This window comes from Dromaius novaehollandiae, chromosome 6, assembly GCF_036370855.1.
Source record: "Dromaius novaehollandiae isolate bDroNov1 chromosome 6, bDroNov1.hap1, whole genome shotgun sequence".
Lineage (NCBI taxonomy): Eukaryota > Metazoa > Chordata > Aves > Casuariiformes > Dromaiidae > Dromaius > Dromaius novaehollandiae.
In genome coordinates this window covers 30,395,391-30,423,272 of record NC_088103.1, presented here as the reverse complement: position 1 = coordinate 30,423,272, position 27,882 = coordinate 30,395,391, and the positions used below count along the sequence as shown (strand labels likewise).

General features: G+C 35.5%; 1 protein-coding gene across 3 annotated transcripts in view; it reads right to left on the bottom strand.

Moving 5' to 3' along the window:
- The window catches only part of IDE (insulin degrading enzyme), a 74,505-nt gene that overhangs the window by 23,008 nt on the left and 23,615 nt on the right, over nt 1-27,882 (bottom strand). For all 3 annotated transcript variants that reach the window (XM_064514058.1, XM_064514059.1, XM_064514057.1), the window contains 8 exons: nt 26,915-26,995; nt 24,929-25,032; nt 14,107-14,209; nt 12,981-13,103; nt 10,445-10,527; nt 5,736-5,880; nt 2,929-3,039; nt 741-861 (listed from right to left, as the gene is read on the bottom strand). In XM_064514058.1, the coding sequence (XP_064370128.1) occupies nt 741-861; nt 2,929-3,039; nt 5,736-5,880; nt 10,445-10,527; nt 12,981-13,103; nt 14,107-14,209; nt 24,929-25,032; nt 26,915-26,995 (871 nt within the window). The remainder of the gene's footprint in view (nt 1-740; nt 862-2,928; nt 3,040-5,735; nt 5,881-10,444; nt 10,528-12,980; nt 13,104-14,106; nt 14,210-24,928; nt 25,033-26,914; nt 26,996-27,882) is intronic.

Genomic DNA, 27,882 nt, shown 5'->3' with positions numbered 1-27,882 from the left:
AAAACAAAAGCAAGACATTATTCTTGGAAAGAATATCTCAGTATATTCCAAAGAGATATTGCAAGGTATTTTGCAAACTATCCCAATACTGGGATATGTCCCAATAATAGGCTTTTGTCATAACAGAGTAAGATACACGTAGGGAAGAGTTCTTCAGCTATTACTAAAATTGATTAAATCTCTTAGTTTGAAATTTCTTCTTCCTCCCAAATATAGCAAGGGGCCTGCTCTTCGTTAAGGACTACAATCAATTTTTTTATTATCTACAGAAATGGGAGTTAGGATCCCTGGATAATGAAAAAAAAAAAAAATCACTACAGACATTGGAAAGTACACTCCAGCGTGTCTGCAAGATGTCAGCTAGAGCCCAAATGAATTTAGTAGTGTCCGGTAAGCACTGGATTCATCATACGCAGGCTCATGCCCACAAAGCCATTCAAGTTTTCAGCAACATGCTTCCCCAGTGCTGGCAAGAAGCTGGATCAGGCTGACAGCAGGGCCAGATCGAGCTGAGTCCGTACCTTTGTACGGCCCTTTGTCTCAACTAATAAACTCTCTAGAAATTGGAGGACAGGTGCAGATGCATCAACTCCCAAGAGCATCAGCTCAGGTCTGGCACTGCAGGAGCTCACTTTAAATAATGGGTAGAGTTCAAAATAGGTACCTTCATCAGTTTGGTAATAAGACATACTCCATCAGAAAAAATAAAAGAGTAAAGTTTAAAATTGGCAGAACATTACCATCTAGAGCTTCTTTTAACTCATCTTTGGTCCAAGCAACTTCCGTCATCAGGAGTCGGAGATAATACATTGCATGTTGATGAGGCTGTTCTGCCCTGAAGTTGTTAAGTGATCTCATGTACTAAAACAAAAGTTAAATCAATTAAGTTTAAATTATAGAACTCCATTTCTAAACATAAAATGGTAACCCTGTACTCTTGTACAGTAACCCTGTACTCTGTGTACCATCAAATACATACATTTCAAATGTCAGCAACATTCTCCTGCCTGTTAGATCTGTTCAACAACTGTGCTAAATCATCTCAGTAATAACGAGGGCCTATGAGGCAATGGATTAAGCAGTAACCATTAAGATAGTTTAAATGAGAATGAAACCATACTTAAATCCAAACATAAAATTAATGATGACATCAGAATTATGGTAGGTAGATCCTAAGTAAGTATTTAGATCAAGCTGCTTTCTTCCAGAAATAGGCATTCTATAGTGACTGCAAGGGGAAAAAGGGGCTAATAAGAAATGTATTTTTCTCCCAGTTCCCAAGGCTGAAATGATTAGAAAAGTACAGGAGCAACTGGGAAATTCTTTGCACTCTTGGCCTAGATAAAGGAGGTGTGAGAGAAGAATCAGTGAGCTTCTCTGCAGAAACTCCTCCAGTCCATTTCGCACCTTTGCAAGGTAAGCGAAAAACTCTTTCCTCGAACAAATGCAAACTAATCATTTTGGCAAGCTCAGATCTCCTGCGTCTACAGAGACACAAATAAGCACATCATTTACCCTACAGGAGAAAAATAACTTATTTCAGAAGATGTGGGCTAGAAAGAGCATGAAGTTGCTGAGGAGGCATCCTCCTTCTACCTGTTCCAAATAGCAGAAAAAAGCTGATACCTCTCTAATCTGTAGATGTAAACATGAGGGGGAAAACTGCAATCTCTCCAGCTGATTTGACTTTTGGATATGCAAAATAAGGACAAAATACCAAAGTGGTCTATGTACTAAAATTTTATAAAATGACAAAATATGCATAATACAGAGACAAAACTCAAGTAAGCTGTAAAGATGAATAGGGAAGCACCACAAACTAAAAGAAAATCACACAAAACAGATTATTCACAGACCATGGGGTTTTTGTCACATCCAGTTGAACTCCAGGCGCTTAATATCTTTGAGATGCACAGAACCCTGAACAAAGCGCTGTTGTAATAAATCCGCCTCATGTTTGATGTACATCTGCTACTATTTCTTATTACATGGTAATGAACTAAAGATGGCCCTGGTGTTTGTCCGGACCAGTGAGCTGTTTAACAGTCATCAATAGCAGAGGATTATGGTTAAGACTACAGCAAATACGGAGTGATCTTCCCCAAAATCACAGCTCTCTCGTCTACTGCAGACTATGTACAAACTTTCTGGGCCAAAAATAAGCCTGCCCCCCAACATCTGTCTAATCGGTTTTCTGAAATCATTTATATCTCCACAACAACTCACAGCAATGAGTTCCAACATCTAATTGCTATATTCTGTAAAAAGTTACTTCCTTTATTTTAACTCTCTCTTCCTCTCGGGAAAACAGCTGAAGACCAAGTATTTACATTTCTTGTCCGGCTTAGCAAACATAACCAATGTTACAAATTTACTTCATGAGCTAAATAGTCTTTTAAAATTTTATTTCATAAATATGCATAGATCATTATATTTAGGAAGTCAAACTGCCAGAAGTCAGTATGTACTCTGCAAACTAGCTATTTTTGCACAAAAGAATCTCAGCCTAGGAGCAGAGCTCTTTCACATCTGGGGAGAAGAAATGTATTAACTCTTCTCAACACCTCCTTACCCCTTCTCTTATTTTCCCTTTCTTTCATGCCTAGATCCCTTGGGGCCTTTCCAAATCACAAACTGGGATAGTTTAGATTCTTTTTCCCCCTTCTTACATTTCTACTCCTGTCAAAGCAAGTTGCATTCCCTTAGTCAATCATAAGAAAAATCAACTAACAGAAGACTCCAGGGCCAGTTATTTTTGATGAAAAAATGTAACAGAGAGACTCTGGCCAACTTGTGGCCACAAAAAAGACAGAAGAAAAAAGTTTCCACAGACCTGGTGAGACAGAACTTCACTTTGTACCTCTATGGATAACTAGCCCTCAGATTTCACTTCAAGTCAATGCATTCAAAACTCCTCGGGTAGCTTACCGCTTCCTTGATAATTTCAAATCTTTTCTCATCAATCTCAAAAGTAGCCATTTTCTCAATGATCTTCTTGAGCAAGATATGTTGCTTGTCATTATAACCTTTTACAGAAAGCTACGGAAAAAGTGCATAATTTGTTTTAAATGTGGAAGGTAAAAAAAAGAATAAAACAACTACCAAGTTTCATATAATTCAAAGAACAATAAACTTCTCAACACTTAATCTAAACTCAAGACTATTCAAAATTAACTCTTTCTAAGTAAAATCACTTTACCCATCAAAAGATGATAACTAAATGATGAATATAATATTGCACATTTGCCCAGGAGTTATGAATTCAGAGAACAAATATAAATTCACTTTGATGTAACTAAGCTATAATTCTGAATATAGATTTTTATTGTTTAGAAGTTTGGGTGCAGTCAGTAAACCGTATGTTCAGAGTACTGAAATGGTTTTACTCTAGGTTTCTCATCTTAGTAGTGAAAATGAGGCTCACAGCCCTCTTAAATATTTCCTCCAACTTACTTTTAGCCCTGTTCCATGTTTGTCTTTTTATTCAAAAATACAATTCACAGAAGTGGAAGTAAGCAATATTAAGAAAAGTGGGGTGCTGTCAACAGCTGCACTATTCATACTAAGGTTGGTGCTGGGCTGAAAAAACAGGAAGTTGGCCTACAATTTTAATACGACTCTGATCATACAAAGTTTTTGGAAGGCATACATGAAATAGGCCAAAAAAAAAAAATAAATAAATAAAAAAATAAAAAAAGACTGTATGATTCCATCAAGCTATAGAAAGTTTGTCTAGTGGAAAAAAAAAAAGGTATTAGGAGTTTTTTTGGGGAAAAAACTTCAAAATTTGATATCTGGAAACAGGAATTCAAATAGATGCCTGAAGCTTAATATATTAATTATATTTTAGGACTGAAAACATGGATTTTTTCCTCTATAGTTACCGAAACATAATTATATCTAAACTATGAATTTGAAGAAAAGGGTATCATAAATGCATATATGACAAAGGCCAATATCCTAAATTAGTGTGAGAACACAAACAGTATTATAAAAACATGGGTGATTGTTTTTAGTGTAGCATCTATCCTTGCTTAAGATACCAACATTATATTGACTATAATACATCTCATGATATAGAAAAGATTCTTAGAAATTTCTAGATATTAGTATGGCATAAACTGATTTTAGTATTCGCAAATAGAATCTTTATGGTACAAGAATAGTCCCCACAAAAACAGTAAAAAAAAAACCCTCTAAACTGTGGCTAAAAATGAACTTTTTTTTCTGTTTTTCTGAATGAATTCTGACCTTGGGAATGTCAGCAAGCTTTGAGACTGAAAATAGATAGCCATGTTTTCAGTAAGTGGATGCTATCAGGAAATGCAATATTAGATTTTTCTTGGAGGCAAAAAAAAAACGCAGGGATAAAAAGACAGCACTCTTTTTCTTACAAGAAATGTAAAGACAATATGCAGTACAGTCTCCTACTAAGATTATCTTGAAAATAATACTCTTACAGGAAATTTCAAAACAAATTTTGCTATAAAATGATGATTGACAAAAGCTTTTAGCAAAATGTCAAGAGACATTATTAAAATATCCTGAGATCTATCTCACAGAAATAACCATTTATCATAATATCAATATTTACCAAGTAAATAGTGTCAGCACTTCAAAACACATAACAAAAACTACTAAGGAAAGCCATAAATATCCAGCATTGCATTCTAGTGAACACATGCACAAGCCATTTCCACAGCTCACTACTGCAGAATTAGAGAATTAAAACAAAATCTGTAAAGTTGTGTCATTCAACAGAGAAGTTAACGTTTTATATAGAAACCAACAATATCACTTTCGAGATTACTATGCAAGCAGATAAAAGTGTGAATTACAATGCAACAATCACACAGCACACATGTTCACAAGACACTGCGATCTTAAACAAGTCATTCACTACTCATTAAAACACATTGTTTTGCTTTGCCTTTAATTCATGAGGTATATGCAAAGAAAAAGAGATTTTTAGAAATGCAGAAGTCAAATGTTCTCTCCAAGCTCAACAACTCCCAAGCTGTCTCATTTCCTCCTGTATTTTTTTCTTACTTACAAGTATTGCATTCATTCCTGATGCAATGCCATAGATCAAACCTGAGAGGCGTGCTGCATATGTATACTCTTTTAAATCATCCTTCAACAACCTGATAAACAGGTATGTCATGTTGCAATGGAGAGGATCAGCATAAATGTAGCGACTAACAAAAAGAAAAACAAAAGAAATGCTTTGATACCTCAAGCAGTGACAAAGTAATGGATGAAGAAACATGACTGAAGAGTATGTATATGCAGCCTCATGATCAGTAGTTCTTGGAAAGGAAAGTTGAAGCGAACCATTTATTTAACAGCAGTGAAAGGGGTTTTTCTTTCCCCCTTAGTCAGAAAGTTTTTAGTAGGTATCTGACAAACTGAAATAAAAGCTAAGCTTGGATTAGGTTTTCTTTAAAGGAGGAACAAATCTTACAGCTAATTAATTTCATGAATGTATAAAAAGAAAGAAGAATTTTGCTTAATATGAATGGAAAGATTGTTGAAGACTTTGAACAAAATTCAACTTAAAATTCAAATTAAAGAAAGGATGGCTAATAACCAAGATCAAAAGGAATAACAGTCTTAGACCCACAATGGAAAAAGCCATTTTTTAAATAAAAATGCTTCCATCAAATCAATATAAAAATGCTGATGAGTGGAAGTAGTTTCAAGGCTCGAAGCTTTTCCTTGATTTGGGTACTTACATACATCCCATAGATGGTATTTTGGAGATCATAGTTCAAGCCAGCTAGTTCTGCTGCATATGCATACTCGTTGAGGGAGTCTTTGAGTAGTTCAAGGTACAAATAGGCCATGTTACAATGCAAGGGATCCACGTAAGCAAATGGGCTGGAAGAAAATGTTGAAAGTAAAATATGCAGTTTAAAATTATTTCTCAGTTTCTTTTGGCCTTTTCAGTTTGAAAGAAACAATATTTACTGCAAAGATGCTGATGGATCCCATTATGAAGGATTCCTATTTCAAAACCAAATATGAAGATAACCTGAAAATAATTATTTAGCTTGCTTATAGCTGGGTGTTGCCTAAGTACATGGAAGACTCCAGAGATATTCTTTTATTTATGCTGGATATTCAAACCATGTTATATTTACTTTGCTGCAAAAGTCTGAACACATGAAGTATAAAATGAGCTAAATATACAATCATAAACATTATTTAATTGACTAAAAAGAAAGCCTAGATACTAACCATTAAATTAATACTTTTACGCTATTAGAAAACAAAGTAGTTGCTATTAAAAAATTACGAAATTAGCAATTTGTGGTAGGAAAAATAAGCAGTACATCCTAAGCTCAGCTCAGGAAAGAAGCCTGGCATACCCATTTTCATATCCTGGTAATTTTGTGTGCTATCTTTTTAATGGCAACAACTATACTTGTTCTACTGTTATGTTAGTATTATCACATCACATACAATATCACTGCAAATCTCTCAAAAGGAGAAATGCAACTCAAAGACTCAAGCCATGTTTCGACAGTATCGATGTTGTTAAACATGTGTATATCTTAAAGATTCGTAGGGTCAAGACAACTTATTTCTACTATGACCAGATATTTATTTCTGAAGTACATGTACATTTAAAACCAATTTCACAGATACAATCAGCAGTTTCTAAAACAATCTGCTGTCAAGATACTGCTTACCATTCAAAAACATGCCATTTTCTTTTTTTTCCCCTAAGCAACCACTAATGGTCACATTCAGAGACAAGCTACCACGTTAGATGTATTTAGGTTGATCCACCATGGTATTTCATAGTGTATACTAACATTAACATAGTAAAACAAAAACGGATCACATCACCAATACACTTACACTGATAACTGAAAAATACATTCCAAAGCTATTTCAAAGAAAGCTCCTAGCAGTTTTCAATAAGGCTGTGACTTCCCCTTCCATCTAGATTAAGGAAAGGAAGTGATACAACATTTTCTGTTAAAGAAGCAAAGCCTGCTAGTCTGAAATCTTTGCCCAGGAAATGCTTACTACTACTGTGTAGTTATTCGGGGCTTGGGCTTGTATTCAAACACGTATCAACTTACGCAAACAGAGCAGTAGAAATAAGATTCTGCTATTTACAGCTCTCTCTACAATGAACATTTCCCCAACTGAGCAATTTTAGTATGCCCAATGATGCAAATCCAATTAATACTTAATTTTTTAATTAACACTGAATTCAAAGCAAGATGTAGGTCAATCCTACGTTATCTTAAATCTCCCTCCAAACTCACTAAATTCTTTTTCATTTTGACACCAAAATAGAGACTTAATCCGAGTGGCTACCGCATCTGTATCCATTATAAATTTCGTGTACTCATTTAGCTGGGACAGGCCAACAGAGAATTTTGAAAATACAGACAACTACTAAATCATTTTGCAATTGTTGAGTGAAAAATAACAGAAAACTATTATTATAATACTGTTCTGGGAGTCATCGCCTATCCCTGACAACTTTGTAAATAAATGCTTATTTCTCATCTACCCTTTTTTAAAACTAAATTTGAGTAAACAGAGCAAGTCAATTACTGATAGTGTCTTTGAAAAAATCTTAGTCTAGTCTTTTCCCCCCTTCAGAGTCATAAATTACATTGCTGGACTCAACGGTTAAGTGTTGATATTTGGACTACCTTATGAGCTTATGAGTTTCTTAAACACACATCCAGATAAAAATAATTAGCATTGTATTTTAACATCCATCTCTCTAAACCCCTGAGGAACTTGAAGTGTAGAGTTTATAACTACCTTCAGAAAGTTTTCAAAACAGTATGGCATTGAATTATTTTACTTCCTTTTAAAAAAGGATACTTGCTGAGTTCTTAAGTCATAATTCATACAAAAGCAAAAGCTTTGTATCATCCTATAAGCTAGATGGTGAATCTCGTGTCAGAGGTGTTTAATGCAGGGTTTCTTTAATACACGTCTCACACCATGGCAATGTCCTAGGGTTTCCATGTTTGAGGGAGAGTATTTCCTGACCCTCATCGACTTCACCTCGATCCACCTAAACAGCAGGTGCTGCTACAATCTCTGGGTCTCCTTCCAAAGATCCATGATGGTTAGGGCTGCAAGCAGCAGAAATCCTCCTGCTTTTTTCTAGCTTATTGAAGCAGCTTTCAGTGTGAACAAATTCTTGGGATTTGCTATAATGCAGCATAGGCTCACTCTAGATCAAAAGATGATGGCTAAAACTTTTCAAGGAAGGTATGTTATTAAAGTGAGATTATTCACAAATATCCTGAATAGAAAAGATATCTGGAATTCTACTCAAAAGAAACAGCCACAGAAGCCATGGATATTTCATCATTTCTCATTAGGAAACACCATACACATTTTACCTTTTCTTCTTATGACAATCACTGTGACTGTTCTCAAGAGAGACACACTAAGAATCCATTTAAAATATCAAAAACTGACAAACCTGCTTACCACTTCTTTTGGAGATGATGTAGACAATATTATCAAGTCTCCTCATATCCAATCATACACAATTAATGTACCTTTTCAAAAAAAAAAAAAAGGAAAGGAAAAAACCCACAAAGCCCAAAACCAAAACCAGCTTTCCCTCTACAGTCATTCCGAGGAGTAAAGAGGCAAATCAAAATCATTACACTACATTAGCTAGCGAAGCTCAAGTACTCCTAGCTCTTCACATGGACTCCTTGAGAAGAAAGTACAAATCTAACTGTGAAAGACTGTCACTGTACTGCGCATATATTCATATATTTATACCTTCTGCGCTCTACATAAAATGTACTATTATCTTTCAATCTTTCATAAACTGGTTTACAGATTGATCCCTCATAGTTCACTCAGATATTTAAAATACCTGTACATCATAAAATCAGTCTCAATCAATAAAATCCTATTTGGGATTTTGGCAAACATAACAGAGTAGAAATCCATTGCACCAGATAAAAATAAAGAGTTGCAATTCTATGACAGGTAGTTATCACTTTGCTCTTCCATTTCCTGACACATGAAAGCTGAAACAGTTGTAATGTTTGTCCTGTGGTTTCAAAGAGCAAACAGAAAGAGGAAACATCTAGGCAATCTATTTTTCCCAGTCAGTGGTCAACACTAGTATCAAGTTCCGACTTTGAGTCACGTGGATACCCTAAATAGCAGCCATAAAATAAGTTCCCTCAGATACGGTATTTAGCACTTTATATTTAAAATATTTTCAGACAGGTGAGTACTTTTCTCTTTCTCCTGACTCTGCACTCTCTGCCCAAGCTTTAAGTCGGTTATTACAGAGGACTTAACACACTATTTTCTTCTGAGCTTACCGTTCTCTCTGTTACTGTCTGGAAGCATTCTGCATTGATATTTCACACTATTTCTCAAAGTGGCTCTCATATGATCTTATTTTTATTACAAGAATGGCATACTTACCAGTAAACATATGTTAAAATGCTGAGCTTCTCCCTCCACTCTCCAGAAAACCCCTCAAACTAAAAGTCTGCCAAGATCATCTAGAGAAAACTCTATGTAATCACTCAAAACAGAGACTCAACAGCGTATCTATAGGATATATGTCTATTAGAGCCCATAAAATAGCCTTTCCAGCAAAATCACTAATACATTTAATCAGTACAAAGGAGGAGAATTTCTGAAACTATTTTCACCTTCTGCCATCATATAAATCACTGCACACTAAGGGCAGCAGTGTTTTTTTAAAAAACTCAAAAGCTAGGAATTATTACTCCAGAGGAAGGATCTGGAGCATCAAGAAGATGCATCATTTCCATGCCCACTGAAAAAATGGTAACTTTCCCGTGATGAAAATAATGCAAGACCAGAATCAACATTACAGTATATTATCACGCATCTTGAGGTGAGAATCGCACATTAATTGGTAACGCAGAGGACATTCTTCTAAAAAATTAATTATTGCTGCTAGTTAAATAATTTCCCACTATTTTAGACACTTAAAATCTTATACTGGCTTGCATGACCCAAATTAAAACAGAATTCAAGTACCTAAAGCTATATTAGAAGAACATTTTATGAAGAAAACATTGCCTTAAAATAGTTGCTATTTAGCCATAATTCAAAAAATATTCACTCATTTTTAAAGAGGTATATTGCAATAAGTAGTAGTGCTATTGGCAGGTATATTTCAGGTATAGCAAATAAAGCATAAAAGAAAAATTGTTTTAATAAACTTTTCATGTTAATATAGATGACCACTACCAATTGCTTTCCGTTCAACTACTGCATAATTCATATCAGCCTTCCTGCTATCTGTATCTTATTGCACATTACAAAGCAAAGATAACCATTTTAAAGCCTCAATACATGCAATGAAGTTTTTGCCACATAAATGCAGATTCCCAACAAACAAGAAACTTTTGGAGTGCAATGTGTGTGATATACTTAACATATTGCATACCTGAAAAACTCAAAGTTGAGACAAGCTTTTGGCAAAAAAAATTTGTCATCTTGCTTGAACCATAGTTTGCTCATAGCAGTGTCCTGTGTCAAGAAAAGAGGTTTTTTTAATTAAATCACCTAACTTCTAATTGTAATATGTTTGATTACACTGTTTTTAAAAAACTTCACTTAGTTACTTCTAATCTCAGTTTAATGTTGTCCCCTTAAATTCATATTTTTGCTATATACATTTGTGTATACATCCATCGATCCTTAATGAGACTGTCTTCTCATTATTCATATTCTTCTCATATATTACTCATAGTTATATCTCATCTGAACAAGCGGTTAAATGGCTGCAGCTGTGTGAATGAGTACATGATCAACATGGCATTAATTTCTCTAGAGGAAAAATGGACAAAGATAACTATAAAGTTAGCTTCAAGGAAATTCCTGTTAGTGCTGGCATTAAGGGAGGTGCCATGATGGGGGCAGCACGGAGGTGATTACAGTACCATCACAGCTATATATTTTAGACCAAGAATATAATTTTTTATAATTGTTATTAAAAATGATGAATAGATATTATGTTGTTTTAAAATAACATTGATAATAAAAACCCACATACATCTAGAAAAAAGTAATAAAACTAGTTGAAAATTATTTAAAAGATCCATCAGCAAATTTTTTTGAATAATCTCCTAGTACAGTAAAGACTCTAAACAATCTCCCCTATTCCTTTTTCCTCCCACAAAAACTAAAATACATACTCCTCTGTTCCAACACTAGTTAATTTCATCTCCCCAACACCTTTTTTAAAAATTGCAATACATAATAAGAGATAACTTTTTATGTAAAAATATTTCTCATATTTTTAAGCAGATGCTCTTTGCTTCTCAGGGATCTAGAATGGTATTTTCCTCCTCCTTTTTACATAAAAGAACTTAGTCTTGTCCCTTATGGCACACCTTCCCCTATACAATACTCTATTTACACTAATAAGCCAAATTACAGCTTCTCTCTGTGACAATTTTTTTTTAATTGCTGCTACACAGTTTAGAATACATCTTCTTGCAATAGAGACAGAACGATAAAGAGCAGAGCCTGCCCCTAGTGCTGGGAACCTAATCCAACAGCTGGAGATCTCCAGCGCACAGCAGTAATTCGGCTCTCGGGCGAAAGCTCGCACCCTGTCCTCTGTCCTGAGGGCTCTTCAGGGCATGATGTGCCCTTACAGCAGAGCTGACCTAGTGACAAGCTGTCAGTGAAAAGGGCCATCCTGCTCCTGCATCCATGTTCCTGTCCCCTGCCTAACACTGGCATCTCCTACAACAGTGGTCCAGTCCGTAATGAGCTCACTTAGGCATATGAACCACCAGGAAAATTGTTTTCTTTTTAAGTTTAGTCTCTGCTGGTTGCTACAGGGTCAAACAAATGCCAGGGCCAACACAAGGAAAAGGGTACAGACATACAGCTGGGGAGGAGATAACAGAGATGGTGGCAGAACAGATGACGTCTATTTCATCAAGTGAGAAGAATAAGATCATTTCCCTCAAAAAACACGCGTAAAAAGAAAAACTATAGGCAAATGCATTTCCAAAGCAGTGATGCCTTAAGCCAAGCTTTTATGTGGATCAGTTGTGTAGTTGCTACAGAAACACCAAAGGACCTCCAAGTTTCTGCAGCAAACAGTGTTACTTACTGAAGCTGCAGTATTTGTCCCTGCTGAGGCTTGGGCCTCCGTTCAGGATGAACATAAACATACACTCAAAGTCCTCCTCTGTTAATAACATTGCTTCAAGCATATGCCTGAAGTGCCCTATGCAGAACAGATATGTTCTTCTGAAGGATGTGTTTGTGCACTAAGATAGACTCAGATTAATCTAGTATGCAAAGAGTATGTTGGAATTAATTTATTATTCAAGTAGAACTAGAACACAGAGCGGCAGAAGACTTTTCCTGTTTATCCTCCAGCTAAGCCTAAAACAGAAACGAGCATTAGCAGACAACTACATTTTAGTAGTGAGAAGTAGTATTTAGGTACTCAGAAATACTGAGTTTTGCTTAACATATTGAGGATCATTAAATGAACTTCCAGGATAGCGGAAAGTGATGTGTATCTATGTGTGTACATGTCTCCACATGCAAATGCAAGCTTCTTCCATGCACAGCTGCAAAAAACAGCCTTGGCTACTCCCTGGACTTACTGAGCACTGCTCAAAAAATGTGTAAGTGGCAGTCCTGCTGAGCAAACAAGAAGTTTCAATATTATTTCTATCAATTGTTCACACGCTTTTAAAGGGGCCAGAAGAATGTGAGTTATTTGTAGAATCATTTTCATAGGAACCCAAATAATCATATCCAAAGGTCAGCAAGAATGGACTTTCTACTGTCTTCCTAGTGATAACCCAAGAGTCATTCTTTTGGTTTAAGAAGAAGTTTAACAATTTACACTTTGGAATAAGAAATTATCTCTATTTTAAAAACGTACAAAGGAGCAACTGCTAAATCCCCAAAAGGTTAGCTAGCAAACAGAACAAATACAGATAACTTACTTTGACAAGGGCTGGGTACTGTGTTGCATCTTTTTCCAATGGCAAAATCTCAAAGTTAGTAGGAATGAACTCATTCCTCATCGGAAGCTTGAATTTCCCATTCAGGTCAGCATTTTGCCATTTCTAGATAAATAGGGAAAACGATGAAGGTGAGTGGAATTTCTGCTTAATTAATATAATTATTCTTTTATGCTGTAACAATACTTACTTCTTTTATGCTCTAAAAGATAATACAAAAATGTGTTGCAATTGCTTGCATGTAAGTGATAGCAAGATAACAGGAAAAGAAAAAAAAAAGTCTGTAATCTAAGTTGGAGTAGGCCATTAAGAGGATGCAGTGTTCAGAAGAAGGAAAACAAAAGATGAACTATAATTTTGGAAAGTTCACAGTACAGTGGAAAGTGGTTCCGCATCTCACCAATTCTCCTACTGCTAAGTGAAGGTGTTTACACAAAATACATAAGCAGAAACTCTAATCAAGAACACAGCTACAGGCAAGCTAAATGAAGCAACGTGTTCCTATGCAACGTCTGCCCAAAACATTCTGGGTGGGTCCAATAGAGCACCAGGGCATATTTGACAGCCATCTCTTTTTCAAAGAACAGATGAATAACTAGATTCAACAACGTTTTACCCACTTCCTCTTTTGGAGTATTGATTTTCAGAAACTCATTTAATTTGCAAAATATATTCATTATATAAGCTGCAAAAATCAATTTCAGAAACACAATTAAACATACAGCAGTCATAAAAATATTCCTTTTTAAATAACAAAGTAGTTCACTAACATTTAATGGAGACTTTAAATTTCAAAGAAGTTGATGCTTATACTTTTAAGTAGCCATTGCATACTATTTACCTTTTACAACATTGTATAATATTCCCTGTATTTAACCTTAACATGGTTTAAAACCATTAAAGTGTTTTATGTAATAAAAATATGAAAATTAAAGGCTAACATAAGATCCTTAGTTCTCATAATATTAAACAGACTCATTGTACAATTTCCATGCAATGTAGAACAACAGATTTAAGTTCTCTCTTCTGTTAAAGGGAGAATTAAGTAAGAATTTACCACTGACTTTCACTTGAGGATATTGGAAATATATTAAGTGCTTTAACATGCCTTAATGACTTCATCAGAAATTGCTTCTTGCTTGTATTGGGTTCCATACCAGTCTTCTGTTCGATCAGTTTTCCCTTCAAAAGACTTCGAAACTATCGCAACTCTGAAAACAAAGAGACAAAGCACTTTGGTATCAATGTGCTTCAGAAAAGATTGTACAAAAATACCCAGAGCATTGTTTCTGTTCCATCACTAGAAAGCATTCGTTCCTGGAAACGGTAAATGGCCTCTGAAGGTGTTGGACAATTATAGAGTACATTTAGATAGCAAATACATGTATATTGAACCACTCACTAAAGTTAAGCATGAAATCAGACTACTATCATAATTTAATTTTACTGTTTTTGTAAAGTGTTAAGAGTTTGGGGTTATGCAAAACTGGTGATGCAATTTCTATTTCTCAGACTTATCCTTGTTTTAGAAAACAGAGAAAGCAGTCCTCAAGACCTAAGAAATTACTGAAGTAACTAACAATTTTCATATTACCTATATCAAAACTCAGATAAGTGAAAATACTAACTATATAATCTTTTTCTATTGCAGTGAAATTTTGTTCCAGACCTAGGGATTTAGATTATATTACTGCAATTTCACTCTTCCATTCATAATCTGGTTAATGGTAAGCAAGTTTCTTCATTTTGGGTCATTCTCATTTTGGACTGACATCTGGGGGGTTTTTTGGGGGTGGGGGAAGTTAATACATCTTATAGTCAATACAACAGAATTACACTCAATTAGAAACCTACAGAACACAGCTAAAGGGAGGGAAATTTGCCATAAAGAAAATTACAAATTCATAGATTCTTTTTTCCTCAGTAGTCTTCGCAATATGTATTAAGAAAACTCCCTTAATTCTGCTTAACAGCCTACCACATGAAGGAATATTCAACAGAAATAAGGAGCTAGCTTTAAAAGTATATAAATGCTTATAAGAATTCTGAAGCAGTCAGAAAAGGTCATGCAGTTACCTCCCACACACATCTAACAATCCCTAGATACTGAATAGCACAATATTGAACTGTATCAAATCTTGTACAGATGGCCAAAATGCACAGTGCAACATCTAAATATATGCAATATGAGTGTTCTTTCATATCACAATATCTTCAGGCTAGTAACATTCTGCTGTGTATTTCTAATGCCTACAGCAAAGTGATGTTGAAATCAAAATGCACATATGGATGTGCCTCATACTACAGAATTTTATTTTACAAACATGTTATTGGAGAATACCCTCAGGACGAATTTTGCAAAACAGAAAAGTTTAAATACACAGACTACTAATAATCTACGTGATTCTGTCCTCATCCCTCCTTTTTCTTTAACGATTTACACATAAATGAATAAATGATCCAAGAAGGTTGAAAAAACCAGGGTTCTACTGCATCTAGTTCTAGATTCCCCTATTATCAAGATTTTCAAATCACCATAATTTAATCTGTGCTTTGCAGCTCAAGCAGCAGGAGGGCAGTGGGGTAAAAGATCACTTGACAATAGCTACCACTAGATACATTAACATAAACGAAAAATATATCTCAAAGAATTACACAGGATTGTAAAGTCACATTCTCTAGCATTAGATTAAAAGATCGAAGCAGGATTTGTACCGCAGACTGTCTGATTATGAGACAGTACTTTAAATCATACACACTAAAGAGGAGTAATCCAATCTCACGTTTCAGAGATACAGATGATTGCCTCCCAGTTCACCAAGGGAGTTATTTTTACTCCCCACCTTTGGAAGAAGCACATGATCAACATGAGCGCGCATGAGCATGCACACACTTGCTCTTCGGCAACAGCTATGCAATGCCCAAACCAGAATGAGAATATTCATCTCTAAGAGCCTTATATTTGATCTCTCATTGCAAATGACAAGAGGTGACCTAATATTTTTATTGCGACTTCACATCAAGTGTTTTCATGTCTGTCTGCATGTTACATCTATTCCATTTTTTATACAAAAAGGACCAATACTACATAAACATTCAAAGACCCAAGCATTTTAATCTTGGAGAACATTTGTTCTTGCAACACGCAGACACTAGCTCAGTCAACACAGTGAAATCTATTAAAAAGATTGTTGTTTACATAAAAATGAGCCACAGGAATATTCTACCATGTTTTGCATTTTAACTTGGACAGCTGGTGAGCAGAAGCTCTACTGTTTACAAATGAAGTTGCTAAGAGACTATAAAAACCATAGAGTCTATTAGAATTTTAGAGAAATCTATCCAGCCTTCCTCCTCCCCTCCTGTATTTTTTCCTAAACGTTAGCCAATCTAAGATTAGCCTCGTAAAATTCCCATAATCATGCAAAATTCCCATAATCACGCAGTCTGAGCAACAACACAAAGGTGTTTTACTCCATAACACATAGAGATCTGTTATTCTCCCTTCCTTCCTCCTGTCCTTCTCCCGCCACAGGCATCGATGCCCAAAGCAGCGGTGGCAACCCAAGCATCCATGTGTTTGCTATAGGGACACACTAGAATGAAAGAGCTAAAAATAATTCCACTGCTCAATGTACAGAAAATGAAATTGTGGAAATTAGCATTGCAATGCTGTTTGTAATTCTGCTCTAAGGGATCCCCCTGCCCTCCCTACCATCGAGTCACCACTGCAATAATTATATTTTGTACTCTCAGAGTAACACTCACTACTACGTACAACAAACCAAAAGGCATTTCATCTGCCTGAGACTTGCAACCGAAGACAAGAGATGACCACCAGGAGCAACAAACAGCAGGACAGGAAAAGGAAAGGGGAAAAAATGAACACCACAAGCAGAAACACAATGTTATGCAGTAATTTAAATGTGTCAAGGTGCATCTTTAAAGTTACCAATTATGTAACATTACTTCTGCTTTTCACTCCTGTGGTGCGCTATATAGACAAAGCAGCAGAGCCACAGAATAACGTTACTTGGGAAGGGAATAAATGCACTTTAAAATAAAAGTATTTCCAAATAAGAATATCAACTATTACATTACAGATTACATAATAAAACCCCCCAAGCTTCTAAGGGTAAAAAATAATATACTTGAGACCATAATATTTGTGATCTTAGTAACAGACAGGTCAATGCAATTTTTTTGCAAAAAATGATTTTATATTCAGCAAAGAACAATCACCGTTTTAGGAGCTAACTTAAGCTTTGCCTTACAAATGATGATACTCTCCAATAAACAATGGAAGAAGTTTTATGTAGCTTGTTCAAAATGTATAAAAATGTCATGACAGAGACAAAACGAACGCAAAAACCTAGATTTGTTTATAACTTCAACAACAACAACAAAACCCCAGCAAAACTGATGAGAGGCAATAGAGCCTATTGAAAGCCACTTCCACAATACCTCCTTCCAAAATGCAATGAAAGAAAAAGAAGAACCATGCACAGAGAAACATAGCTGGAGTGCAGCACTCGAGTGATTCTGCAGGCGCGAGAGTTACTTGCTAGGTTTCAGTAAAATCACTAAGCCAGTCTCTACAAATACAGTACTTTGAGACAAGGAACAAACGAGCAAATTGTGATTTTCAAAATGTTTACTTAAAGACGATGTAATAAAAGAAGAAATAAACACATATACTGTATTTGTAAAGTTTCTTGTCAGGAATGGACACCAACGACTGCACAGAAATCACTGTTTGCTCAGTATCTCTGAAATTCAGGCCTCTAGGAGTTTCTGTATCAACATTTTTGTCCTTCACTGTATTTTTCTTCCAACTAGGATAATACTAAGGCTGCACTTCAGATATCAGGAAAGAGGAGGAAAAAAACCATTAACTATCCAGGGAAAAATGTTCTTTAGTTGCTCAATCTGATGAGTCACTAACTTCTCAAATTTTAATAGCATTTATTCTGCAGATGATAAGAAAAAAGTGTATGGGAAATGATGGCAAAATTACTTTTTTTCAGCTGAAATTGCAACACTTGCCAAGTCTTCTCCCTTATCTCCACAGATGGCTGGCAAAACCCAATGCAGCTTAAACAAGTGAAAATGATGCTCGCATCTTAAGGAGGTTTCTCTCTTAGGGAAATTAAGCTACCAAACGCAACAAGTAGTATGCGGGGGCAGGAAGGAAGGGGGGGGGAGATAAAAACTTCCTGTTATGGTTCAGTCAAATAGAAGAGCATATGGATACTTGCTACCATCTGTGAGTATGGATATTTTTCCATACTCTTTAAAAACAAAATTTGTTAAGAAAATAACATAGTTGAACTAAACTTTAAAAGACACTGAACAGCAGTCTTTTAACAGTGAATATAGCTATGCCAATATAGAAAAGCCAAGAAAAGTCCTTAATGAAGGTGAGTTTCAGCAGTGTTAGAAAAACGAATCGATAAACAAAACCACTGTAGAAAATAGTTTTTCAAACTGAGGGAAACTACACCATTGCATGCCACAATTTATGCAAGGCACGAAAGAAAGAAAGAAAGAAAGGAAAAAAAAAAACAGGCAAAGTTAGGACTTTAACTCTGGACTTGCATTCAGTTTTCTTGCCTGTTACAGGCTCTGACATATGCTGGGAATATTATTTAGGCCCAGATCTATATCTCCGCAAGTAGCTTCCATTGAAATCAGCACTATAGAGATTTCAATGGGATCCAGGTCCTTAAATATAGCTCTTAATATATCATCATTTTCTTTCCATAAAATGGAACTTTCCTACTTGACAGTAGGCAAAATAAATACAGTAAAGATTGGTCATCCAATTAAAAAAATACACAACACAAATTTTCTTCTGCTCATCATAATACAACATCTTCCAGTGCAACTTCTATGATACCAGTGATCATGGATGATGTGGCATGTATTAATTCTTCCATAAAAAAGTAGAACAGAAAGATAAACATTAGCATAAATATCAGCGAAATGGCTGATAACCAAATGTTTAAAAGCACATGTCCATATTTTTTCTTTTATTAGTACACACAATTTGCTCAAGTGAAGGAGGAGGAAATAGGCTACTGGATTGATGGTTTATCACAGGCATGTAGACACAGAGGTAATCAAAAAATGAAAAACATAAGGAGATCCTTTCATTAGCATCTATAATCTCACTACACATTCTCTTATGAGGGCAATATCAGCTTCCTAAAAATGCAAATTCACAGTGGCTTCCTTGAATCTTTGTAATATATTATGAAATCAGTTTCAGTAATATTTAACTAAGCTATTTTTTTCCAGAGACTTTATCTTGCCAGTAATTTAAAATAAAAGTTACTACAAAGTGATGTTCTTATATTTTACTACATTTTAAAGCATCTTAGGTAAATAAAAGATGGAAAAACTGCTAGTTATTTTCATTATAATCTTTATTTCTAAAGATAATAGTTTGAAACATGTCTAAGAGGAGTATATTACTACATACAAGTTGATATTTTGCTTCAATTACATGAAAACAGGAAAATCTACTTGGCTCAGAACTTTAAGCAGTTGATTCCCTAATACAAGTATTTAATTCCTATTAAAAGGAGTTATACTTTTACCTCTGAGAAAAATCAGCTACATATAATAATAAGCTACATAAAAGTGCAATTATAGTTTTTTATTCTACACTGAAAAATTGTAAAATTTACGTAAGCAGGAAAAAGCAACATGACACTTTGAATTAAGTGTTTGGGGTGAGGAGCATTCTACTGCTTTTTGAGGTTCTGGTGTCAACTCATGCCAGATGAGCTTGAATTTGTGGTTTTAGAAAAGACAAACAGTTTAATACAAATGTCAGTCTGAGCAGAAAGAGAACTAAGATGGGAACGTACAGTTGTTATGGTAATAGCAAATCAACACTAGCATGTTTTAGTTTACATACAACAAGCAATATATTTATCATTCCTGAGACCATCTACCATTCAAATTCAATACAAAGCAGGGCTGCTGCTGTAGCATTACTGCCTTCCTGCTGACATCGTTAGACCCATGTTAGAGTATCACTGCTTTGTTGAATTCTGCTGTTCAGACTGGATTTATCCAGTTTTTGGTCACTCTCTAGTTTGTACGTGTTTATATTTAAGCCTTAACAGAATAGCTGTAGGTGTTTAAGCTTCTATTTTGCAACAAGAAATTTCTGCAACAAAAAGAATATATACATCATGTATTCACCTATACAGAAACCAAAGAGGCCATAAATGTAGCTCAGGTTCCAATTTTTAAAGTTCTTTATCTCCCAAAACTTGCTTTAATTCAAGTGACTAAAATTACATCATCATTATAATCTATTTCTTAAGCCAGGTAAAATGAAGAGACAATGTGGTTAGTCCTCAGGGAAGACTAATAAAACATATTCCTTTCAGCATCCGAAGAGAAAACAGTAACATACTAGAAGAATGCAGAATGAGACCTAAGCTATGCGAAGCCTAAGATGGCACAGCGACCCAGATATACAGAAGTCACTAGATGACCACCTTTCTCAGCACAGGCTTTCTTGACTCGGTCAGTATGCCACCACCTCTCTTCCATTAAGAAAACAGACTTTCCTGCGCATAAAAGCATACCTATTCTGGCAAGTCTGTTAGTGCCCTAAACAGCCCTGGCACCATGCCTCTCCAGGATTAACATACTATACTTTACTACTTGGAAAAGAGTCACACATGCACGATTCCAGAAACGCCTGATCAAACTTACCAACAGGCTCCATTCAGAAAGCTGAGATACAAGTTATTCCCACTGTCTGAAGGAGCAATGGTTCCCAGCCTCATGCTGCTTCAAATACTAAAGCTGATCACCTTGAGCTGATATTTTCTCTGGGCAAGATACGTTCCACTTAGAAAAAAAATACTTACTTTGTTTAAAATTAATCCACAATTACCAAGTGCAATGCTAGAGGATATTCACACCTCCAGCAAGTCACTTCACCAAATGTGAGAAGACTGTGAAAGAGCAACAATGTAACCTTACAATATTACTATAAATAAAAGGTATATATAACACAGTAAACAAATATTTTCAATTACGTGATTCATGGAAGGTTACAGAGTTTACTACACCTAAAGAACTGTGCAGCTTACCAAGTACGTCCAGAATATGTGACAGCATTCACACCACTACCATGCAAACACTGCACGTCACTGAAATTTCTACTTCTCTGTCTATACAATGTAGAAATTACCACAACAGATTAGAAAACCACTCTGTGCAGTCCTGTACTGAATGTGTCAGAAGCCAGTATCAGATACTTTAGAGAAAACTATATTAAAAAATAAAATAAAATAAAAATTAAAAAAAACTACAAACAACTGTGGCATAACCTGTCATAATGTAATTTGCTTCTTACTCATTTAGCTAACCGTTGGTTTGTACCCTCAAAGATAACAGTGTATGTCTAATGGTGTATGTCTTATTATTTACCCATTCTATGTCAAGTAATGCCGCATGTTCTCTTTATCCATAGAAATGTTCAATCCTTTTCCAGCTTTGCACTGTCAGTCACAAGGTCCTTTGCAGAGGTCAGTCATGACAAACCAACCCTTTCCTCAAAAATTCTTAGAAGTTGTTTCAAGTGTGATTTGTAGAGCTGCTGTTTCAGTTGCTACACTATGAGCACCCTCTGGCACTGCCTCATTTCCTTGCTTTTGGGGATGGTAAAATACAGATTCTCACGAGCTTCCATGTACATTAGAACTGATGACAGCGGACTCCACAGGCCTTTTATACATACATATGTATATACATACATATATACATACACACACACACGTGTGTGTATACACCTGCACATAAAAGAATGAACATACACATTTTAAAACCTTCTTTTATTAAAATGTACTGATGTTCAATTTCATTAAGAACCATGGAATTCTTTTAAGACGGGGGGACCAGGCACATTGAGATTACTTTTCTTACAGTTTTCCTTATTTTCCTCCCCAGTCTGTTGTGGCTAGTATCCTTTTTAAAGACTACATTCCAAACCTTTTTCAGATGTATTTTTTAATCGCTCTAATAGCACACAGTCCTCTTTTTCATCTTGCTCTTTTCTTGCTTTTCTTTTTTTGAAATACAGAGGACAGAGAAAAATGCCATATTGCAACTGCAAGCGCAAACAAGGGCTTATACTAACAAAAAGAAAAGAATGCTGTAAAACAGTTATGTTTACTATACATCTGACAAAAGCCAAAACTTGCAAAGCACACCACCTAACACTCCAAATTCCTGTAAAAATTGTTACCACTATTACTCTTCAGACCACATGCTACAAACTTAATTTTTCTCCCTCTAGCTACATTCTCTGCACTTTGCTTTCTCACACTAATAACCCTTGAACAATGTTAGTTTTGGCTATTCGATGTTGGAGCACTGTCAACTGGATGGGAGCGACAAAGGCCGGCTTAACCAGTGACAGCAGGAACAAAGAAAACTGATGAGTGGCCTGTGGTGTCCAGCAGTATCCGCATTTCACATCACAAGCTCAAAGCATCTATGAATTTATTTAAATGTTAACCTCCCATGGCAATTTTTAGAAGTTTCAGCAAGTAGACAACTTGGTAGTTCTCTGGCTGACAGCATAAAGACCCATTACATTACAGAAGGTATCCTTCCCTAAGGAAATATTTCTGTTTTCTAAAAATCCCAAGAGTTGCATTTTAAAGCTATAATTAATGTCAGACCCAATTCAGCACCCGCAGCTTGTTTACTAAATCAGTTTAAAAAAAAGTTTACCTATTGCTTCCAAACTGTTCTAAAATCAGTTTAAAGTTCAAATCCATTTGAAACTTCTGGTTAAGCTTTCTTAAGGGAATTAGTAATTACATATTCTCTCTTTTAATTACTAATAACAGTCTTTATATTAAAGGTAAGCTCTTGTATCAAATTTCAAAACTTCAGCAGTAGATCAACGTGGAAAATATATTCAAAACAGAAGTATTTACTACAATAGGAAAGAGAACCTGGAAATACTCAGTACTGCTTGTTCAAAATATGTTCTCTCCAAATAGTCAGGCTTCAGTTGCAGTATCCCACACACATTACACATAGATACACACCCACACATGAAGATATAGGCCCTTCTTTAAAGGGCACTAATTACTATGGCAACTAGTCACTGACATATGTAGTTTCATTTATTTTACCATTACCAGTACACTCCTGTAAACCCCATGACATTTGCAAATGCAGATCATAATCCAATTTTATTCTAATGTATCCAATAATGATGCAGTTTAAGCTAAATGAATATACAAATGAGATTTTTTCACACAGACAAATAGAAGGAAGATTCATGCCCAAATTTTTAGGTCTTCGAAGTAATTTCACAAGGCTGAAATACATACACTTCAAAAATATATATGAACGTATGCCTCACTGTCCATCTGCATGATACTTTCTGTATCAAACACTGTCTAAAAATTCCAGTGCGGAATACATTCAGAAACAGCCAAAAATGTATTATTTTTGCACTACCTGGCTTCCAAAACACTTTGATAAACAGGTGCTCAAACATGTTAAGATTAATACGCAGAAACATAAGCAACAACTCATTTCTGTGTTTTTGTACATTTTAGTAATACCTCTACACTACCTGGATTTAATATTTATTACAATAGACACACACACAAGCTATATTAAAATAATTAAATTGCAAAGAACCAAAATTTAAGTTTCAAAGTACTGGAATAACCGTTGCCCATGCAACCTTGATTTGCTCCCTCCCCTTCTTGTAATCAGACTGTATCTTATTATACACACACACACACATATATGTGTGCATAGATATACACATATGCACAAGTTTACATTTTAAGTGTAATTTTGTCCATTTTGCCTGTTCAGGGCACAGAACAGACAATTGAGAAGCAGTTATTTGATATTTTATTGTGAGTTATTTGATTTTATCATCACTTCCCCACAGCTACCAGTATTCCTCCTTAAATCACCCCCACCATCTCCTTCACCAGCTCTGTCCCAGGCTGCTCCTCTCTTCATTAATCCTTTGCCCCAGCCCCTTCCTCCTCCTCAGTTACTACTCTCCTTGCCAGCCTGCCCCAGTTTTCTTCTCTCCAACTTCCAGATTCCTCCACTTGTGTCTCTTAATCCTAGCAGATTATTTGTTTCAGTGCACTCATTTCCCCCATCTTGGTCAGAACATTGTTCTTTACGTATTCAAATAAATACTAGGTATATTTGTTCTTTAGGGCTCCCCTTTCTACTTGGGTGACAACAGAGGATCCTCAAAAGCACAGGGGCTACTGAGCCCTGAAATCCGTACTGCAGCGCACACTGTGAAGAACGCACAGTTTGGTCACACTCACATCAAAGAGACGCTCTGGAAGCCTGGGAGATTTTAGCAGCTAGAAATGCAGACATTTCTACCCACACAAATTGATATTTTTCAGGGGCTCTGCTGATCTGCACAAATTTTGATATTTCTCCATAGGGAAAAAAAAAATACATACAGTGGATAAAAGCCATCCTCTTAACAGATTTTCAGACCTAGCACCAAATTATAAGCATTCAAGCATTTCATTTAAAATATCCCAAGGATTTAAGCAAAGCAGGATAACTTTTACTAGGCTTTTTCTCAGTTATAGTTGAACCGTTCTGAATAAATATTATCTTAAAAAGAAATTCAGCCTGAGGAAGACATCCTACATAAAAAGTTTCAGTCCAAACAGGAAAAATTACATGCCCTTGAAAATACAAGAGATGGCTTATTTTCAATGGGGAGTACAAAGAAATCTCATTAACATACAGAACAACCAGCTCTTTTTCAGTAACATTTACTTTGGAGTTGTAAAAGACATCTAAGAATCTGTACTCCTATTAGTTCTTCTCCTTCCTTACAGAATTTAGGTTAAAACATAAGTTACTGCAATTCAACTTACCGAACATTTTCTGGTCTCAGTTTATCCAGTACCATCTCTATTAAATCGGGCCTGAATTCTTCAAGCAAATATTCAGCAGCCAATACTTCTTCTATAGGATAATACTAAAACACAAAATGCAGAAATATGTAGATGAATTAAATAACAAAAACTAAACAGGAAAAAAATACTAAATTAAACTAAACAAGATGAAGTAGCACTCTGATTATACAGATTATATTTCTCCAGTTTTTGGTACTTCTATATATCAGCATTCTTTTGTCTTGAAGTATTGCATGTTTCAATATAAAAAGTCATAGACCTCTAAATACTGTTTCACAGTAACGAAAGTAAAAATGACATGGTAAATGCTGACCCCTGGAGGACATTTTAAAGATAAAAAGAAGGCCAGGTGGTCACCACAGTGCATCTGGGGAAAAAACAAAACAGAACAAAATACCTTCAATAGCTAAATTTTTTCAGGATTCACTAAAAATTCAACCTCTTTTACAGTATTTTAAAGCAAAATACACTTCACTTATGTGAAAGCATAATATAGATTCAGACAATTCTAACATATTTATTTAGGGCTCCAATTGTGAAAATCTCTAAGATTTTCTAGCAAATCTTCAATGTGTGCACATAGGGCAGAAGTTTCTGGGTAGAAGGTGCAAACAGCCATGCTGGAACTAAGATTTAAGGTAGGAAAGAGAGTGATCTAAGGGTTTTCAGTAAATCATGTCAGCTGCATGCTTTCGCTATCACCAGCATACAGCAATGACAAAAACTGCTTGTAAGAACTATTAATGGAGAGCCCAACTACTGACTTCTTGCCTCCCAGAACAGGTGTTCCCAAAGTCTCACTGTGCCAGGCAGCCCTGGACCATCCTTACAGCTTCTCTTTGAAATGGTTCATGCCTCTTATTTTTCATGCACTTTTATTTGCAAGAGACCCAAACAGTACATTTCATCAAATTGGAAGAAAACAGTTGTTGAGTTACACCCCATCTCTAGAATGGCAGTCAAATTATAAAATGTCAAATCAGATTTAACTTCAAATACATAGAACACACTTCTTTTCCATCTAGTTGCATTTATGACTCTATTGTACTCTCGTATAGCAACTGTTATTTCTAGGAACATGTTCTACCATTCACTAAGAGAAGTGTTTGGATTATTTAGAAAGAGTTACGTGCATATAGAGGTGTCAGTGAGCTAGTTACTATATATCTGAAAATATATATATATATATGTATATATATATATAATATATATATACAATCTGAAAATGATTAGTATGAATGACTTTGGAGACCCTTTTATATGAAGGGAAAACATCAGGTAGCCTAAGCACAGAGTACCAGCACTGTGCCACACAACTGCACTTTTTTAACCAAAATTATTCTAAAGGGTTTTTTTGAATTACAGACGTTATATGTAAAACTGCAACGGAACGAATCCCAGAAGACACGGTAGCTGACATAAAGCATTTTTGGAAAGGAGAAAGAGAAAAAAATGTGACCAAGGACAATAAGCCAAACCTGTGTTATAAAAAAATTCAAATGTGAATGTTAAAGGTCTGTCAGATAGATCAGACAGAATAGAATTTGAAAAGTCTAGTCTGAAAGATTCACAATACACCAAAGAATGCTTGCTTAACTCCATTCTGAACATAAAAGGCTAAGCAGACTACGCAATTTGAAGGGGAGATTTTAAGAATCTGTTCATTTCTAATCTGTCTTAAGCAACACTGAAATAACCAGATGAAAGAGCAACTTCAGTTACTGCAAAATCAGTTCTACCAAGCATGGAATTATAAAATAGTAGAGAGTGAAGGAAATACGACCTGCTGACTGCCAGTGTTAATAGCTCACAAAACATGACATTAGCTTCCGAAGCTCAGGAAGTGCAAAGAATCTTTGTAAATACCCATATTTATTGACGGTGCAATTAAAGAACTTAAACATACTGCCAAATGATTAATACATTGTCCAAAAAATCACTTACATGCAACATTCCTCCAAGCTTTGATGTATAACCTCGTGGTCGTTCTTTATCTTTAAATCTGAAAGCCACAGCATTTAGATCCTGGGAAACAACAGAGCAAAGGGTGAAAAAAATACATATTTAATGCTTAAGGCTACTTACTAATAATAATACTTAGTAACACTTAAGGCTACTTATTTCCTTTTTATGATGTAAGAAGAGGAGGGAATTGTGTTTTACGCATTTTATAGCAGTACTCAGTCTGAGACAGACACCTAACACAAGAGATTTCATCAGTAATACTGAAGTTGCGCAAAGCTCATGAGCAACTTGAGACAGTCTCACAATGCGAAGCATTAAGCATGCTAAAGTTCTATGTTGAAAAATACAAATGACTGTCTTTCAAGTCATGTTCATAGTACAAGATCTGTCCCATAGCTTGTACATTTAAATTCTTGGTAATCTGAAAACACAGCAACCTTGATATCACCAACAGATAGACAATGAACGCTGCACTGGAAGACTGTTAAAGAACTGATGCCTCTCCCTTTTGCCTTTTTGTTCCTTTTGTTCAGCCAGCCAAAAAGTAAGCTTAGAGACAGAAAAAGTATGTTTCTTTTTGCTGTCTTTAGCCACAGAAATAGAATACATCTTTCTTAAAATACAGCTGCAAGGGTGACTAAAAGAGATAAAAGGCTACAAGGCCAATGAAAGGGACAGTCCTCTCCTCCTGTAAAATCATGCAGCAAGTCTGGTCAATTCAACAATTCAGCTGAAAATTAACTGAAAAGAAGATTAGTTTTCAGTTTGCCAGCTTTTCTAACTCACTCCACAGCCTGAAGAGTGCTAGGACTGACACAAGAGGAGCAAGGAAAAGACACAGCTATGAGGTGGAGGATGGAACTACCTCTTTCAGTGACAACACAATCTTAGATTTGCTGATGGTGACAGTGAAACAATTCCATTGGGACTCTCTTAGCAGAGAGTAA